This window comes from Caenorhabditis remanei, chromosome V (genome assembly GCF_010183535.1).
Source record: "Caenorhabditis remanei strain PX506 chromosome V, whole genome shotgun sequence".
In the NCBI taxonomy this organism is placed as follows: Eukaryota; Metazoa; Nematoda; class Chromadorea; order Rhabditida; family Rhabditidae; genus Caenorhabditis; species Caenorhabditis remanei.
This window is the reverse complement of record NC_071332.1, coordinates 20,918,198-20,933,918: the sequence shown is the minus strand read 5'-3', so window position 1 is coordinate 20,933,918 and position 15,721 is coordinate 20,918,198. Positions and strand designations below refer to the sequence as shown.

Sequence of the window (15,721 nt, the reverse complement as noted above, 5' to 3'; positions counted from 1 at the left end):
TTTTGAATTTCTGATTTTGTCAAAACAAACCCCCTTCCCCGGTGCTTCCTTCCTCGGTGCCAGTTGGATCTTCAACTCTGCGTCTCTCTTGACTACTAGTCCCCGCCCATCACCTTCCTCATCATATCATTCATTCTACATCCTCACCGCCATCAGAGCATGTTCCGACTCTATACTGCATTGGGGTCTTAATTTGATTTTTTTGAAATTCTAATGACTTATTTTTTACTGGTTTATTATGGGTGTTCACACATTGGCGGGTCCACAGGTAACCATTTTACATTCACCAAACTTTATTTCATTATGTTAATTTTTAGGCGTCTTCGAAGGAGGATTGCCAATTAACCTACGGGTAGTAACTACTCAGGGAATTTTCCGCAAGGGTTGGGCATCAGGTGGGCATAAAGGAGGCGAATTGCCTACAGTATCGGCGATGAGCCTTCATTTAGGGCGAATCGCCGGCGTTTTGGGCGAAGTGCCTAGTGGGCGAGGGTTGGGCGACGGTAAGATTGTAAAATCGAGAATGGAAGAGTGGTGGGGCAGGGCGAAGTGCCCATTTGTAGGGCGATTCGCCCAGTTTTTGAACACGCGCTCTATCGTACTGGAAAAATCATTTCAATTTTTCTTTGTTTTTCATTATTATTCTGTATTAATTCTTTGTTTCAAAGACACTATTCTTTTATGAATATGAGAAAAGGACACCGTCCGACCAAAGAAGAGAGGTTTGTAAGTGAAAAATTACACAAATTAATTCTAAAAACATGTTTAAGACTTCGGAAAATTGTGCGTCAGAAAGGATAGTGGGTCATTTTTTCGTGTAGCGAACAACTACTGCTCAATCTCCAACTCCCAAGATGGATTTTTCTAAATGAGGTTAGTATGCTTTGATAGAGTAAAAACTCTAGCGAATTATCGGAAAATACAGGTTTAAAAAAGACCGTTCTAAATCGTCTCTCTCTCTCTCTCTCTCTCTCTCTCTGCAAGTGCTTCGGCTGCTGATGTGAAAACTGCAAAGATCAGCATGTGTTATATGGTTCTAACTCTTCATAATTCATATTACAGATTTCTCCCCGATGAATACGGATCATCATGAAACCATACTCCCACACCAATTCGTGAATCGATGGTTTTCTCTCAATCACCAACTCCTCCCACAGCCAACAACAAAAAGAAGTGCCAGAGACTTGATAAATTTTTTCTTTTTAATTGATTTAATAAATATTGATAAAAACAATAACTGCCTTCTGTTTTTTACAAGCAAAATATATGAGAATCGGCAAGGAAAGCGAGCGCTAAAGACATCACACGTTGGGCGATTCGCCCTTAATTTGGGCGGTAATGCCCAACCCGGGTGGGCACGGCCGCCCAATTGGTGGGCAAATCGCCCATATGGTAGGCGAAACGCTCAAAATTCCCTGAGTATAGATTCAATAATTTATGAAATATAACGTTTTCCAGACCTCACACTGTCATTTAACCTTGTTTTATTTTCGACTTCGGGTTTCTTCAATCGGGAAATAATTATAGGTAAGTATTTTTTGATTATATTTTCTGAGAGTCTAGTTGTATAAGTCATTTAGAAAAGATAGTTATCGCTTATAAACCGATAACCTGGTTTACAATATATTTTTTTCAGATTCGGGTCTCAATGTGCAAACAAGCTCTGCCCTCCCACCAGTTCAACCTATGGGTTATAAAATGGTAAATTTAATTTATAACCTTCTTAAAATTGATAAAATTAGTTTTTCCAGATTACGGTTTTTGCTATTCAAGCAACTGCAACTTCCCGGGTAAATAAATAGAGGTAAATAATAAATTTTATTTTAATTATCTTTTCTGAGAGTCTAATTTTTCAATTGTTTCAAAAAGTAGATTTGTTAGAAGATACATTTCCCCAAATAAAACTTGGTTCATAATTTTTTTCAGATTCGGGTCTCAATGTGCAAGCAAGCTCCGTCCCAACACGCTAATTGAATCCATGGGTTATAAAAAGGTAGCTTAAATTAAATACCTTATCAAAATAAATAAATATTGCTTTTCCAGATCACGGGTTTCTACTTTTCGAGCATGTGCAACTTCCCGGGTAAATAATATATAGGTAATCGATAAAAATGAGTTGTTTTTTAATGTAAGTTGTTTTTTTCAGAAATGAGCTCTGCAACGCGCCAATTACCTTTGGTTAAAATATTTTAATTAACTGACTTGTGCAACACCCCGATCTAAATTTTTATTTTTTTTAAATAAATCGATTTAAAAAGAAATTGTTTTGTGTTATTATTTCCAGATGAAAGACTACAAATATAATCCTGTCATGCATATGTGCGCCTCTAATCTTTTTGGTGCTAGTCACGAGGATATAATCTCATGATATAACATATTTTATTGAAGCAGAAAAATATAAAGAGGAGAATAAGCGAGGCGGGATTATAAGAAAATTAATATTAGAATTATACAGTGTACAATGTTTTTGTGAAGACATACAGATAGTTGTTGTAGAAATGAAAAATGACACTATTCACACCAGGAACATAACATTCTAGGTGTAAATGGCTTCATAAGTTGGATATTGAATTTTTAGATTCAAAGTACCTCCAGCTCACACCAACAAATTATATGTAATTAAATATCTAATTAGCTTTATTGTAATCTTCCTAAATCCCTAAATGACTTAACTTATCCATCTTCCCCAACACCACTCTGACCTCCCTTCTCAACTCCGCCGTATCATCGTATTGACCAGTGAGACCAATGTAGAATGCGTCGAGGAATAGCTGAAAAAATATTATCTGTCTGTTTGTCCAGATGTCTTTTCACTTACAAGGATCCCCATCACACATTGGGCTAGCTCCTCCCCTTTGCTGCTCTGGCTCGCTTTCATTGGATTTATGGCATCGTGCTCTAAATAACTTGATAGCATCTGCAAAATAATTTTTTAAAGTACATAAAATATTTTAAAAACTTACGTAGGTCAACCTCAGTGGTGGGTTATTTTCAAATTCTTTGTAAACTTGCTTCAAAAATTTTTGGTTGTGATTTCTGATAGCAGCAGATGTGAATTTGAGTAATCTGGAAACTGGTTCCACGATATTCACAAAAAATGTGGTGTCCTTGAAATTACTATTCAATTGATCCGCCGCCTCATAAATCTGCAGCTCCAGGACATGTAAAAGTTCTACAACTCGATCCGAGTAATTCGAAAGACCACAATATGAATCGACCATGCCACCGACCCCCATTATATGATCGATAGCTTTTTCAACATCTTCAAATTGAATGTTCTTGGCTTTCATCAAGGTAACAACATTCTTTAATTGATCAATGTCTTAAAATTTATAAATTAATAAAATGAGATGTAATAAAAAAAATAAAACTCACCGCCATGCATCGTATCGATTTGTTTCGACCGCTAGCAGAAATCAGTACGTACGAGCACCAACTGATAAGACACCACAAGCAAACATTTTTATTTTCAAACCACAATTCACCAATACCCCACAATCAACTCCCTATGAGCTCTCTTCCCATTCTTATCTTTCTCCGAATACATCAATCTATGGTACCCCGGCTCTCCACCATTCCTATCACAATTAACCGGCTTAATCACTTCACCTAATTGCCCCATAACACAAATAAATCCAGAATTATGAATTTGAAGAGTCAACTTGCTCGGGTAGTCCTTGGGGTTCTTCTTGTACTCTTCAACATCAAACTTGACATTCTTCACTTCCTCTTTAATGAGAGCCAACCATTTCTCCTCTACCGTATTGGCTTTTCGACTTCTATATATGAATGCGTTCCCATCTCCAGGACCATAAAGCTCAATGAGTTGATTTTGATTGAAAAGGTCGAATGAATAGTGGAGATAACGATCCCGTTCCCATTTGTTGAATACTCCAAGGTAGAAAGCGTCGCTAAAATAGTTTTCCGGGTCTTTTGTGAAAACCTTTAAAACTGTGACCTACTTTGTCAAAATATCTCCCAGTATCTCTTTCATTTTAGCAGCTTTATCGTCATTGTTGAGTTTCGAGTTTTCATTCAATAACTTCTCCATCACACCTGGCAACTCATACCAATATGAGTCATCCTTCTAAAATAAACATTTGAAAATAAGCACTTGACTATTTGCATACCTTATACTCTTCCTTCCATTGCTCAACCTTCTTGAACAGCTCCTCGGTTTTTTCTATAATTCTGTGACAGTTATATGTGTTCTTCTTTTCCAGAAGACCAGAACCAAATGCTTCGAGAATTAGGAATTCTCCGAGTACATCATCTATGATGTCATACCACTTATTGAAAGTTGATTTTCTTTTCAAGGGATCTCCATCCATAGACATTTTCAGGGGATTAGTGGAGTTGTACTCGAGGAGGCTTAGCACGCTCTGTAATCGATACCCGTAATGTTATATTCCTAATCCGCGCTTCAACTTACATAAGCCATAATCAAAGGTGGATGCCTTGCATACGCTTCTAAAAAGTTCTCCACTGCCTGATCATCCGGATGCTTCATACAATCTCTCATCAGCATCATTAGATTTGACGCTGGACTCATTACCTCCACATAGAAGTTCACTTCAGTAATGAACGCTTTCATATCATCAAATTTATTACTGATTAGTTGGGAGAGCTGGAACTTTTAGAGAATAATAATCCACTTTTATAGAAAGATACAAAACAATACCTCGTCCATCTTAGATTCCAGGTTCTTCAACTTTCCGTAAACTGGATCTGGCTTATCCGGGATAAACTTCAAAATCGCTTTGATGACATTTCCAACTCCTACAATATTCCCCACTGCAACTGCTACATCCTCGAATACCAGTTTTCCAAGTTCCAAGAATCTACTAGATAGGTCAATGACTTTATCGACTTTTTCTGAAATTAAGATAAGCGTTGCGGATAAAGGAGAGAGTTTTCACTAGTGTCAATATGTCTTTCAGTTCCAGAACTCAGGCTTATCTCATCCGTCTTTATATTATCATCAAAAACCAACTGGTCGACGTCAACAAAATTTTCAGAAGTGATGTCAATAGATTGTTCTGGAAGGTATAGTAGCAGAATTATTGAAAATTAGAGAATTGCAAACAGTACCTGCCATTTCTTCTGATTGTCGAAAGTAGAAATACATGTTACCAGTACTATTTATATAGAGGTTTGTCTAAAGATCAAGTCCTATCTTATCAGTTGAAATTCAAGAAGTGTGTTTTGTGTTTTGTTATCATTGCATCAAATGTCGGTTTCATTTCTCCATAAAGAGGTTTGACAGAATGTAAACAAAATCTAATAAAAATGGGAGCTGTTATCAATGAAACCGCAACCGATCGTATTCATTTTCGTAGAAGAAAAGTAGAAGAAAACAGGCAGAAAGATGAACATTACTACACAAAGACTTATAATTCACAATAGCCCAGCGATCACCCTAAAATCATACGGCCCATCAAATCGAGTCTCTCCAATCTTGCAAGTCTCCCACCATCCGGGTCCCCACTGATGTCCCGGGCAATTGCAAGATCTAGTTTCTGGATCCCTCTGTATCATAATCATAGCAATCATCCCACAGTTACGGATCGGGTTGTCAAATAACTCTTTTGGATAGTCCAAGAATCCGTGTCTTCTAAAAATAAAAATGAATTTTTTTTCGTTTGAATTTTCGTCTGAAAAAATGACGTACGCGACAAGTCTCCCTTCCATACATGCTTTCACATCGTCATGTGTTTGCTGGTAGTTTTCTTCCGTCATTGAGATATTAGCCTTCAAACTTCGATAAATAAAAATATTGCAGTTGCCACGTTCGTAGGACTCAATGAGCTGATCCTCCACTACATTGTGGATCCCAAAGTCGTTGACTCGTGGCGACGTGACCGAGATGGTTAGATAGAGGGCGTCACTGAAAACCGTCAAAAACAATATGAAAACCAGGTAATATGGTACTCACGTCGTTAAGCAGGTATCCAAAAGGTCTTTTAACTTATCAGCTCTATCCGTATTGCTCAGACTAGAAGTGTCATCTTGAAACTGACCTATGTAGGTTTTCAGCCCACTCCAGTATGCATTTTCCTTCTGTAATTACTTTCACAATCTCAAAATTAACGAAACATCTGTTTACAATATAGTCTTGCTTCCATTGATCAATCTTGCCAAGAAGTGCTTTAGACTTCTCCCTCATTCTATCGGAGTCGTACGTGTCTTTACTATCTTGCAGCCCGTTTGCATAGGCTTCCAGAAACAACTAAAATGGGAATTAAACAAGTTTTTAGCCCAAGTCAACTCACAAATTGTCCAAGCACTCCACTAATCAATTTCTGCCATTTCTCGAAAGTTGTACTAGTCTTCAAAATATCTGCACTCATAGCCATTTTTAAAGGATTAGTTGTGTCCTTTTCCATTTCTCCCATTATTGTCTGCAACTTTTTTATAAAATAAGTTTTCCGATTTAATTTTAAACATCACTTTCAATAAATCCAAGGGTTTATGAGTTTTATAAGACTCTAAGAAATTTTCAACTCCTTTTGCAGCTGGGTGCTCCAAGCAGTCCTTTAAATAATCCATCAATTTGAAAGTGGGTTGAGAGATATCCTCATCAAATTTGATTTCAGTCATGAACGCTTTCAGGTCGGCAAACTTGGCATTCATTTTATCGGCTAGCTGAAACAAAAGACAACGGTTCTCAGACAAAAACTATCTTTTACTGTATCAATCTTTGTCTCCAGCTCCCCTAGCTTCTTGATAACTGGGTCATCATCAGGTGAAATGACAGAAGTCAATGCCTTCACCACACCTCCCACTGCAACAACGGCACCTAATGCTGCCTCGACTTCTGGGAATGCGAATTGACCAACTACTATGAAAGCACTGGTGATCTCGATAAGGGTATCCAAAGCTTCTATAAACTATTAAGTTATATCTTTAAGTTATATGTGCACGGTTTATTTTAAATATACCGGATCCTGCAGCGTAGTTCTCCTCAAGAGTGAGTTTGCTCACTTGGTTGGTGGAATCTGAAACGCAAAATTTCCCGTTCAAGTTCCATTTGAAAAAAATTCACTTACTACTCATATTTTCCATACAGCAATCAAATAGAACGACTGTGCCTATCACTTCCAAGGGGACGCCTTTTATAGATGAAGTAGTTCAGAAATCAGTGTCTTATCAAACCGATTCTTATCAATTTAGAACTGTGGTTGATTTTACTGCGACTTTTGGCCAAAAAATTTTGTTTGTGTACATTTGATCATAGTTCTATAGGGCATAATGTTTTAGCGATATGGAATTTTATGCAAGATGAACGCACCGAACTAAGATTTTTGAAATAACTACATCTATAGTTTGAGTTAGCCCCAAATAAAACCAGAGTCATCAGAAACTGATGCGGATCTTTGAAATATTTCCATCTATAGTATGAGTTGGGCCCAAATACATCACTAAACACTATAATTTATTTTTGAGCATTCCAAAGATCATTACAATTGCTAGTTACCTCATTTTCTCCCTCGTCACTTGAAGTTTCTTCTTATTTTATTCTAGTGCGAATGAATTCTACGGATTCCACCATGAACGACAAAAACCTAGACACTATATTTTTCATTCCGGACTTTGCGACTGTCTATCTAATTTTTGGATCAATTTTCTGGTTTTTCTATGCTGCAATCTCTGCGGAACCATCAAGAAATGACAAGAGGACTTCTTTATTTATTATTCTATCAAACTTGAAGATGAAAGGAACAATATGAGTTACAGGAATATTTATTGGCATCTTTACTATCATCTCCTTGAAATTCGATACTCCATTTCTGACTCCAATTCTATGTTTTCAAGTTTTGAACCCTATTTTCATTAAATTTGTTCATTGATTCAAATATAAACTGCCATCAAACTAAAAGTTCTTTGGTTTACATACGGAATTTTAACAGTGGTGATTTGACCTAAAACTCCAGGTCCAACATCGTGCTTGCAATTGATTGATCGCATTTCTGGTACGTTATTGGAATTAATCAAACAGAAACTGCCACCATCTGGGAAGTAATCTCTCAGAACCAATTTGGGAATTTCTTTATAGTCAACTTGTCTGAAATATTGGAATCTCATAGAACTATCATACTAAAAAATATAGAACTCACGGAAAGAATGGGGAACAGGAAAACTGGAACATTTGCCTTTCCAACTCCCTTAACTTTTCCTTTTCCACAAGATTCGCTTGAGAACTCCTACAGATAACGGCACCAAACCCGTTCTTATCCATAACATAGGCAACTTGTCCTTTCGCATTGTCTGAGCAATCCGCAGCAAACATACCCTTGCTCACGGAGCCAGCGAACACCCACACACTTAGAGCGTCGCTATAAAAACTGATGATAGACAAAATAATAGGTTATGTACTTACTTGGTCAACAACTTTTTTTCCAAGTCTTCTTTCATCTTTTGCGCAATTTCCCATCTTTGGAAATTCGAATTATTTGTTAGGAAGCCACTTAAGTAGCTTTCCATTCCTCCAAAGTATGCTCCATCTTTCTGAAAACATTTGGAGTTTATCATAATCGCACTTTAAATCCTACCTTGTACACCTCTCTCCATTCGTCAATCTGTTTTGTCAGCTCTTGAGCTCTTTGAATAATCAGATCGGCATCGAATGTATCGTAGTCTTTCATAAGCCCGCTAGCCATTGATTCAAGGAACAACTAAAAAAACTTTAGAAGTAGGGAAGACAAAATAATTAAAATATAAAATACCAACTGTCCCAATATCGACGTCAGATTTTCTGTCCATCTGTTGAAAGTCGTAATGGTTCTTAACGGATCCGCACTAATGGCCATCCGCAATGGGTTAGTTTTTTCATGTTCTAAAAAACCCAACAAGTCATATGTTATCATCAATGGTTTCCGATCGGCGTATGCTCTCTGAAAGTTTGCAAGCGCTGACGGTGATGGATCGTTCATAATGTCTTGCATGAATCTCATCAAACTTGATGTAGGTACAGTGATATTCGTAAGGAAATTGATCTCCGTGAGAAATTCTTTCAAATCGTCAAATTCAGCCTTTATCTTCATTTCCAGCTAAAATAATATCATTAAACTTCCGCAACTCCTCTCTTACAAACCTCATCAATTTTCTTCTCCAACAATGCCAATTTTGCTATAACCTTCTTAATTGCATCTGGTTTTTCTTCCTTCCAGTTCCCCGTGACCCATCGAATAAAGCCTCCAACTTTCGAAACAATCTCCGCCACTGCTGCAACTTCCGGAAACACGTATCCACCGTATTTAAGCAATTCATCAGTAAAGTTCAGCACCTTATCGACGTCATCAGCCCATGAGTACACTTGTCCAGAAGTGATTACCATTTGGACATTCATATTAATGAAAGTAACGTTTGTTTTTTTCTCAGAAAGTTCTGAAATTTTAAGTTAAAAAATACTACTATTCAACTACATATGTTCTAAACTTACGAGTCATTTTTCCAGTTTTTTTCAATAAAAGAAAAAATAATGAGAGTCTTCCACTATTTTCAATCTTTTTATTCTCTATTTCATGATCGAAAATCACATTTCCGCTGACAACTTGTATTTGATTTTTGCCTTCTCTTATCAACTGTTTGTCGCGTTGGAATATTGAAACAAAGTTTTTATATAGATAAGAATTGGGTGTATTTTGTGTCTCCTTATCATCAAGAGAAACAATCGAAATAACGATTCTTATCAAATAGCCGACAGAAAAGTTTGATCTTCGGACAAATGAAACATGTCATTTTGTTACGGTGATGTCTGTGTCTATGAGAAAATTTCACAGAAGGAGAGATGCAAAGCTTACAAGGGAAGTCTTTGGAGACGCTGCTTTCAAACGATATATAAATTTGTTTATAGGTACTTTTGACTACGGGGAGTCAACTTCTGGCATCAAAACTGGCTAATTGTCTCCTCGAGCCGAGTTATGAGCTTTCAAACTTTTCATATGGTCAAGCTTTTTCACATGGAACTCCGAATCGGCAAATAGTATACGCAAGACGTTCTCGTTTTTGTAAAGTAGGAACACAGGTAAACCGCTGGAGAACACAAATGGGACCTGGCAAATCGATTTGAAATTCCATGTGAAAAAGCTTGACCATATGAAAACTTTGAAGACTCTTAACTCGGCGTGCAGAGACATTTTGCAGCTTTTGACTGCAGAAATGAACTCCCCGTAGACGAAAGTAACTATAACCAAATTTGTAAATTGTTTGAAACCCTCGAAGACTTTCCTTGTTAGTAAGCCAGCAATTGTTTCAAAAAAAACATTTTAGTGAAAATTACGTCAAATACATCTTTCAACATATTCCATTTTTGTATTATTATATCTGCAAATGTGATAGTTATGTTAAATTATGGACTCAACATTCCGGCTAATTCTAGTGCAGGTGTCCCTAACTTTGTGTGCATTGTATTCCATAACAAAATGTTCAGATTATCTCAATAGCTTCCATTTTATTTATTTTGAATTTCTAGCCGACAATAGGATCAAAAACATATCTATAAAATAGAGAAACAATTTATAGATTTATTATAAGAATCGGTAATTTCTATTCAAATGTAAACCACCATTAAATTGAAAGTTCTCTGGTTAACGAACGGCATGTCAAATGTAGTGATGTGACCTTCAACTCCCGGTCCAACATCGTGTTTACAATTGATTGATCTCATCTCTGGGAAGTTTCTATAATCCATTAAGCAGAAGCTGCCACCATTTGGGAAGTATTTCTTTAAAACATCTTTGGGCACGTCTTTGTAGTCAGGTCGCCTGAATTTTCGAAACATCAGTAGACTTTGAAACAAATATCGAACTTACGGCATGAATAAACTTCCGGAAAACTGGAACATTTGACTCTCCAGCTCCTTGATTTTTTCTTTCTCGACAGTATTCGCTTGAGAACTTTTGCAGATAATGACACCGCGGCCATTTTTGTTCAAAACTTGGGCAATTTGTCCTTTCGCTTTGTCTGTGCAGTCTGCTGCGAAAAGGCTCTTGGCTACAGGACCATTGAACGCCCATATGGTCAAAGCATCGCTGAAAGTTTAAAAATAATATAGGAGATTAATAAGATTTACAAACTTTGTCAAAAGTATCTTTTCCAAATCTTCTTTAATTTTGTTTGCAATTTCCCAACGTTCAAAGTTCGAATTTTTATCCAAAAAATCTGCGATGTAGTTTTCCATAGCTTCGAAGTAAATTGGATCTTTCTGTAAATATTAATTATGATTTTGTATTGCCAAGTTTCAATGAATCAAACCTTATATACTTCTTTCAACTTATCCATATCCTTGACAAGCTCTCCTGATCTTTGGATTATTAAGTTCACATCAAAATCATCGTTGTCCTTCATTAGTCCACTAGCCATAGCTTCCAGGAACAGCTGGAAAACCCTCTACTAAATAAAACAGCCATGCAAAGTGAGGATACGAACAAACTGTCCCAGAATAGATGCAAACTTATCAGCCCACTTGTTAAAGGTCGTACTGGTTCTCATCGGGTCAGCATTCATGGCCATTCTTAATGGATTTGTTTTCTCATGCTCCAAAAAACTCAACAAGTCCTAAATTGTATTTTGAGTTAACCGCGGCTATTCTGTCTTCACTTACATATGCAATCTTCAACGGCTTACGATCATTATATGCACTCTGGAAGTTTTCAAGTGCTTTTGGAGATGGATCGTTCATAAGATCTTGCACGAATCTCATCAGATTTGATGTTGGCACTGAGATGTTTGTCAGGAAGTTAACCTCAGTTATAAATTCTTTCAAATCGGCGAATTGAGCAGCCATCTTTTTGCCTAGCTCGTCAATTTTCTTCTCCAACACCGCTAACTTTTCCATGACCTTCTTAATAGGATCTGGTTTATCCTCTTTGAAATTTCCAGTAATCCATCGAATAACCCCTCCAACTTTCGTGACAACACCTGCGACGGCTGCGACTTCTGGGAAAAAGAATCCTCCAAACTCGAGTAGCTTATCAGCGGTGTCAAGAACCGAGTCAACATCATCAGCCCATCCATACACTTCTCCTGATGCTATCAGCATTTGAATATTCACATTGACGACAGTTACTTCTGATTTGTTCTCGGAGACTTCTGAAAGACTGCGTTTACGGGTAATAGGGCACTGTATATAACTTACGACCCATTTTCCCAGTTCGTTAATAGTAGTGAGCCACTCAAGTAGAAAAGTGATGAATTCCAACTAATGATGCATCCTTTTATACCAAATTCTTAGATCGAAAATCTCCGCTATCAATTTATAGTTGACTTTTGGTTTTTCTTATCAGTAGTTTGTCCGTTAAAATATTGAAACACAATTTAGATATCAGAGAAATAAACATACTTGGGTGTGTTTTGTTTCTCCTTATCATCTAGAGAAACGACCAAAGTGACAATTCTTATCAGATCACTAACAGAAAAGTTTGATCTTCGGCCGAACGATAGTATAAAAAGGGGGGTCAGTATGAGAGGTTGTTGTATCATCTTATTGAATTGCTGGCTGAGTTTTGAAATGACCAAAAGTAAGATCTTAATTTTGTATTCGAAGCTAAAAGACATTTATTTGCAGCAGGAGTTGATTTCTTCGATGATATAACTCATAACCACAAGGATTTCTCTGAAGTTGTCACTGCCATCAAACAATCTTTTACGCCAAGTTTAAAGAATACTAATGGAGCTGACAACAAGTTGCAAGAGTTCAACTTGAAAATTTCACAAATTTCAAGCATTCTGAATTCTAAACTTGCGGAATCTGAAAATGTCATCACTGATTCGGATTACTTCTCGAAGGTGGCAATTCCAACTTCCACACTAATGAGGTACATGAAGGACTGTTTGAATCATCCAGTGCCACAAGCGGTTAAAAATTTTCAAGAGGCATACAAAGAGCATTTGGAGTTGGTTGAGGTAGGTTTTTAGAGACGAGGAATTACACATTTTTTCATTTTAGAATGTGCTCACCCAACTGGAACACAAGTCCACTAACCCTCTTACTCTTGCTATGAATGCTGACCCATTGAAGACAAGGACTACCTTCAACAAATGGTTTGATATTATGAATGGAGTTCTTGGACAAGTTATTCTTCTGGAGACATTTGCCTCGGGGTTGCTCGAAGAACGGGACACTAATGACGTGATAGAGAGATCAAAAAAGCTGTTGTGTAGTATTCAGTCGTGGGAGAATGATTACAAGGTAGCGCCTTTTGAAATGAAAAATCAGTTTCAAAAATTTTGCATTAATTTCCAGAAAGACTCATCCTACTGGCGATTCTTAAAACACTATGTTGAATTATTCCAAAGAGACAATTCTGATATGGAGATGGAAGAACAAGCAGATAAGTTGAAGGAAGTGTTGGACACTATTCTGACGGAGTGAGCTAGAAATTTGGGTCCATTGCATAAAATCCTTTTTTCAGCGACTCATTTTACCTTATTGTTCACGATGGATCAAAAAACAATGCACTTTTCGAATTCAATGTATCACTGGAGGACCAATTGATTGAATCTAACAACCAAGAATCCTCAATAATGATTTATCGCAGCAAACGTGGAAATTCAGTGGAGGTGACAGAGTTGGAGCAACTGCAAAAAGACGTAACAGAAAAAACTGAAGCTGAACCTTCCGAAAACATAAACTACAAGGATCATTTGAAGAATCAATTCGGGAAAACTGTTCACAACGCTGGATTCATTTGTGTTCTAGCTGGTGCCCATGCATGTGTAAGATCAGCTAATATTGGACGAGAGGAAGGTCCTGGATTTGTTCAACTAAGCACATCGGATAAAACAAGTACTGGAGTAGTTGTTGGATATATTTAAGTTTTGAATAGTTATCAATGTTCGTTTTAATAAAAATTACTTTCTTGTCGGCATAGAATATTTTATCTTGGACTTTATCTCTTCAATTAACTTTTTCAAGTCGAAAGTCAAATGATTGAATTGTATGCAAAATAAACGCTCCTGAGGAGCGCCAGCTCTAATAACTACAATAAGATCTTTGAAATACTTCCATCTATAGTATGATTTGTGACTAAATACATCACTTTGCACTATAGTTTATTTTTTAACCTGTCAAAGATCAGGATAATTGCTAGTTACTTTATTTCACCACTCTTCACTTGAAGTTTCTCTCATTCTTATTTTATTTTAGTGCGAATGAATTCTACGGATTCCACCATGAGCGACAAAAACCAAGACCCCATATTTTTCATTCCTGACTTTGTGAGTGTCTATCTAATTTTTGGATCAATTTTTTGGTTTTTCTATGCTGCAATCTCTGCTGAACTTTCTAGAATCGATAAGAAGACTTCTTTATTTTTTATTCTATTAAAAGTAAAGATAAAAGGAACAATATGCGTAACAGGAATATTTATTGGTATCTTTACTATCATCTTCTTAAAATTTGATACTCCATTTTTGACTCCAATTCTATGTTTTCAAGTTTTGAATCCTATTTTCATTACAATTTGTGTATTCAATCATTCCACCTGGTCGCTATTAGCAGCCCAGAGGATTCTATTGTTTTATTGGTCAGGAATTGAAAGATATCTAAATTTTTCGGGAAAAACAAGAATGAGAGTTGTGAGAATTGTTAAGATGGTAGTGGTAACAATGGTTTTGATAGAAGGATTTGGGTATCGCTATCCAAAAGTTTCCTTGGTAAGAATCGACATTCTTTTTTCAAAAAATAACTATTTCCAGACACTCTGCATCATATTTTCTATATATCTTTTGATTCTGACTATTTTAAGTATTTCCACAGGCCTCAAATCTTTAAAATCATTTTGTGAATACATGGTCTGGCCGTTGGTACTCATTGGTGTAGTGAAAATTGTGAGCCTCTTTCTGTGCATAAAAACTTCACAAAAAAAATTCACAGATGATCTTTACGACTCTCTACTTATCATCGAAAGATGTATTAACATGCTATCAGGTAACTCCGTAACGCAATGCAACAATATTTAGATTATTTGCTTTAGATTATTCTTACTGCCAAGAAACTAGAGTACTTGCTCACTCCCTTGGCATTACTTTTATATAAATTGGCAATATTGAAAACCTTAAAACCTGTGACCGGGAAAACAAGTGCAATAACCAATTTGGCTACTATTGGGATACTGTAGTAATGAAGAAATTAATGAATTCATTGATTTACTATAGAAATAATTTGGTTTAATTCAAAAATAAACCACCTTCAAACTAAAAGTTATTTTGTTCACATATAAAATTTTTAACAATGGTAATATAGCCTAAAACTTCGGTCCAACTTGATACAGCACCAAGTTACATATCGATTGAGTGATTTTTGAGCTACCCCTTAAAATGATTATAACTCTCTAGGGAGTGTTTTTTCATACATAGTTTAGTTTGTGGGGACAATCATGCATACCGTAACACCCTCTCAAAATCGGTAATTTTCAACTGAAAAATGTCAAATTGTATATCTAGGTCTTGTAAAACGTGCAGGACACAAAAGCATTTATTCGTTTGCCAATAAATGTTCCAGATTTATCCAGTAGACATCTGGACAGACGGACACATGAACAAGCAACCAAACCCATCTATCTCTTATTCTCGCTCCCTATCTCCCATCTTCCCTGCTAATCCATACAAAAAAAAGAAACATCGTTCAAAAATAAGAGGTCCCCAGACAAAAAGGGAGCAGCAGCAAAAACTCCGGACCCTTTTCTTATTCTTTCTTTTTTAGTCGCTACTGAATGTG

The 15,721-nt window shown here is 36.5% G+C and overlaps 5 protein-coding genes across 5 annotated transcripts; 1 reads left to right on the top strand and 4 right to left on the bottom strand.

Annotated features, from left to right (window-relative positions):
- Positions 1–2,651: 2,651 nt before the first annotated feature.
- GCK72_021709 (uncharacterized protein) lies at positions 2,652–3,385 on the bottom strand (the record flags this gene model as incomplete). Its single annotated transcript, XM_053734447.1, has 4 exons — positions 2,652–2,771; positions 2,819–2,917; positions 2,964–3,322; positions 3,376–3,385. 4 exons carry the CDS (start codon positions 3,383–3,385, stop codon positions 2,652–2,654), a joined length of 588 nt encoding a protein of 195 aa, XP_053583360.1.
- Positions 3,386–5,397: 2,012 nt separating this feature from the next.
- GCK72_021708 (uncharacterized protein) lies at positions 5,398–7,065 on the bottom strand (the record flags this gene model as incomplete). Its single annotated transcript, XM_053734446.1, has 9 exons — positions 5,398–5,614; positions 5,672–5,887; positions 5,936–6,060; positions 6,107–6,229; positions 6,273–6,401; positions 6,451–6,645; positions 6,690–6,883; positions 6,942–6,998; positions 7,050–7,065. 9 exons carry the CDS (start codon positions 7,063–7,065, stop codon positions 5,398–5,400), a joined length of 1,272 nt encoding a protein of 423 aa, XP_053583359.1.
- Positions 7,066–7,851: 786 nt separating this feature from the next.
- Positions 7,852–9,349, bottom strand: GCK72_021707 (uncharacterized protein; the record flags this gene model as incomplete). The annotated part of the gene is made up of 6 exons (XM_053734445.1): positions 7,852–8,065; positions 8,118–8,336; positions 8,381–8,508; positions 8,553–8,675; positions 8,727–9,050; positions 9,095–9,349. The coding sequence occupies 6 exons, from the start codon at positions 9,347–9,349 to the stop codon at positions 7,852–7,854; spliced, it is 1,263 nt and encodes a 420-aa protein (XP_053583358.1).
- A 1,203-nt stretch (positions 9,350–10,552) lies between these two features.
- Positions 10,553–12,146, bottom strand: GCK72_021706 (uncharacterized protein; the record flags this gene model as incomplete). Its single annotated transcript, XM_003095334.2, has 7 exons — positions 10,553–10,766; positions 10,815–11,033; positions 11,079–11,206; positions 11,257–11,379; positions 11,431–11,559; positions 11,606–12,093; positions 12,140–12,146. The coding sequence occupies 7 exons, from the start codon at positions 12,144–12,146 to the stop codon at positions 10,553–10,555; spliced, it is 1,308 nt and encodes a 435-aa protein (XP_003095382.2).
- A 365-nt stretch (positions 12,147–12,511) lies between these two features.
- GCK72_021705 (uncharacterized protein) lies at positions 12,512–13,818 on the top strand (the record flags this gene model as incomplete). Its single annotated transcript, XM_003095381.2, has 5 exons — positions 12,512–12,521; positions 12,569–12,906; positions 12,950–13,192; positions 13,247–13,371; positions 13,416–13,818. The coding sequence occupies 5 exons, from the start codon at positions 12,512–12,514 to the stop codon at positions 13,816–13,818; spliced, it is 1,119 nt and encodes a 372-aa protein (XP_003095429.2).
- Between the last annotated feature and the right edge of the window lie 1,903 nt (positions 13,819–15,721).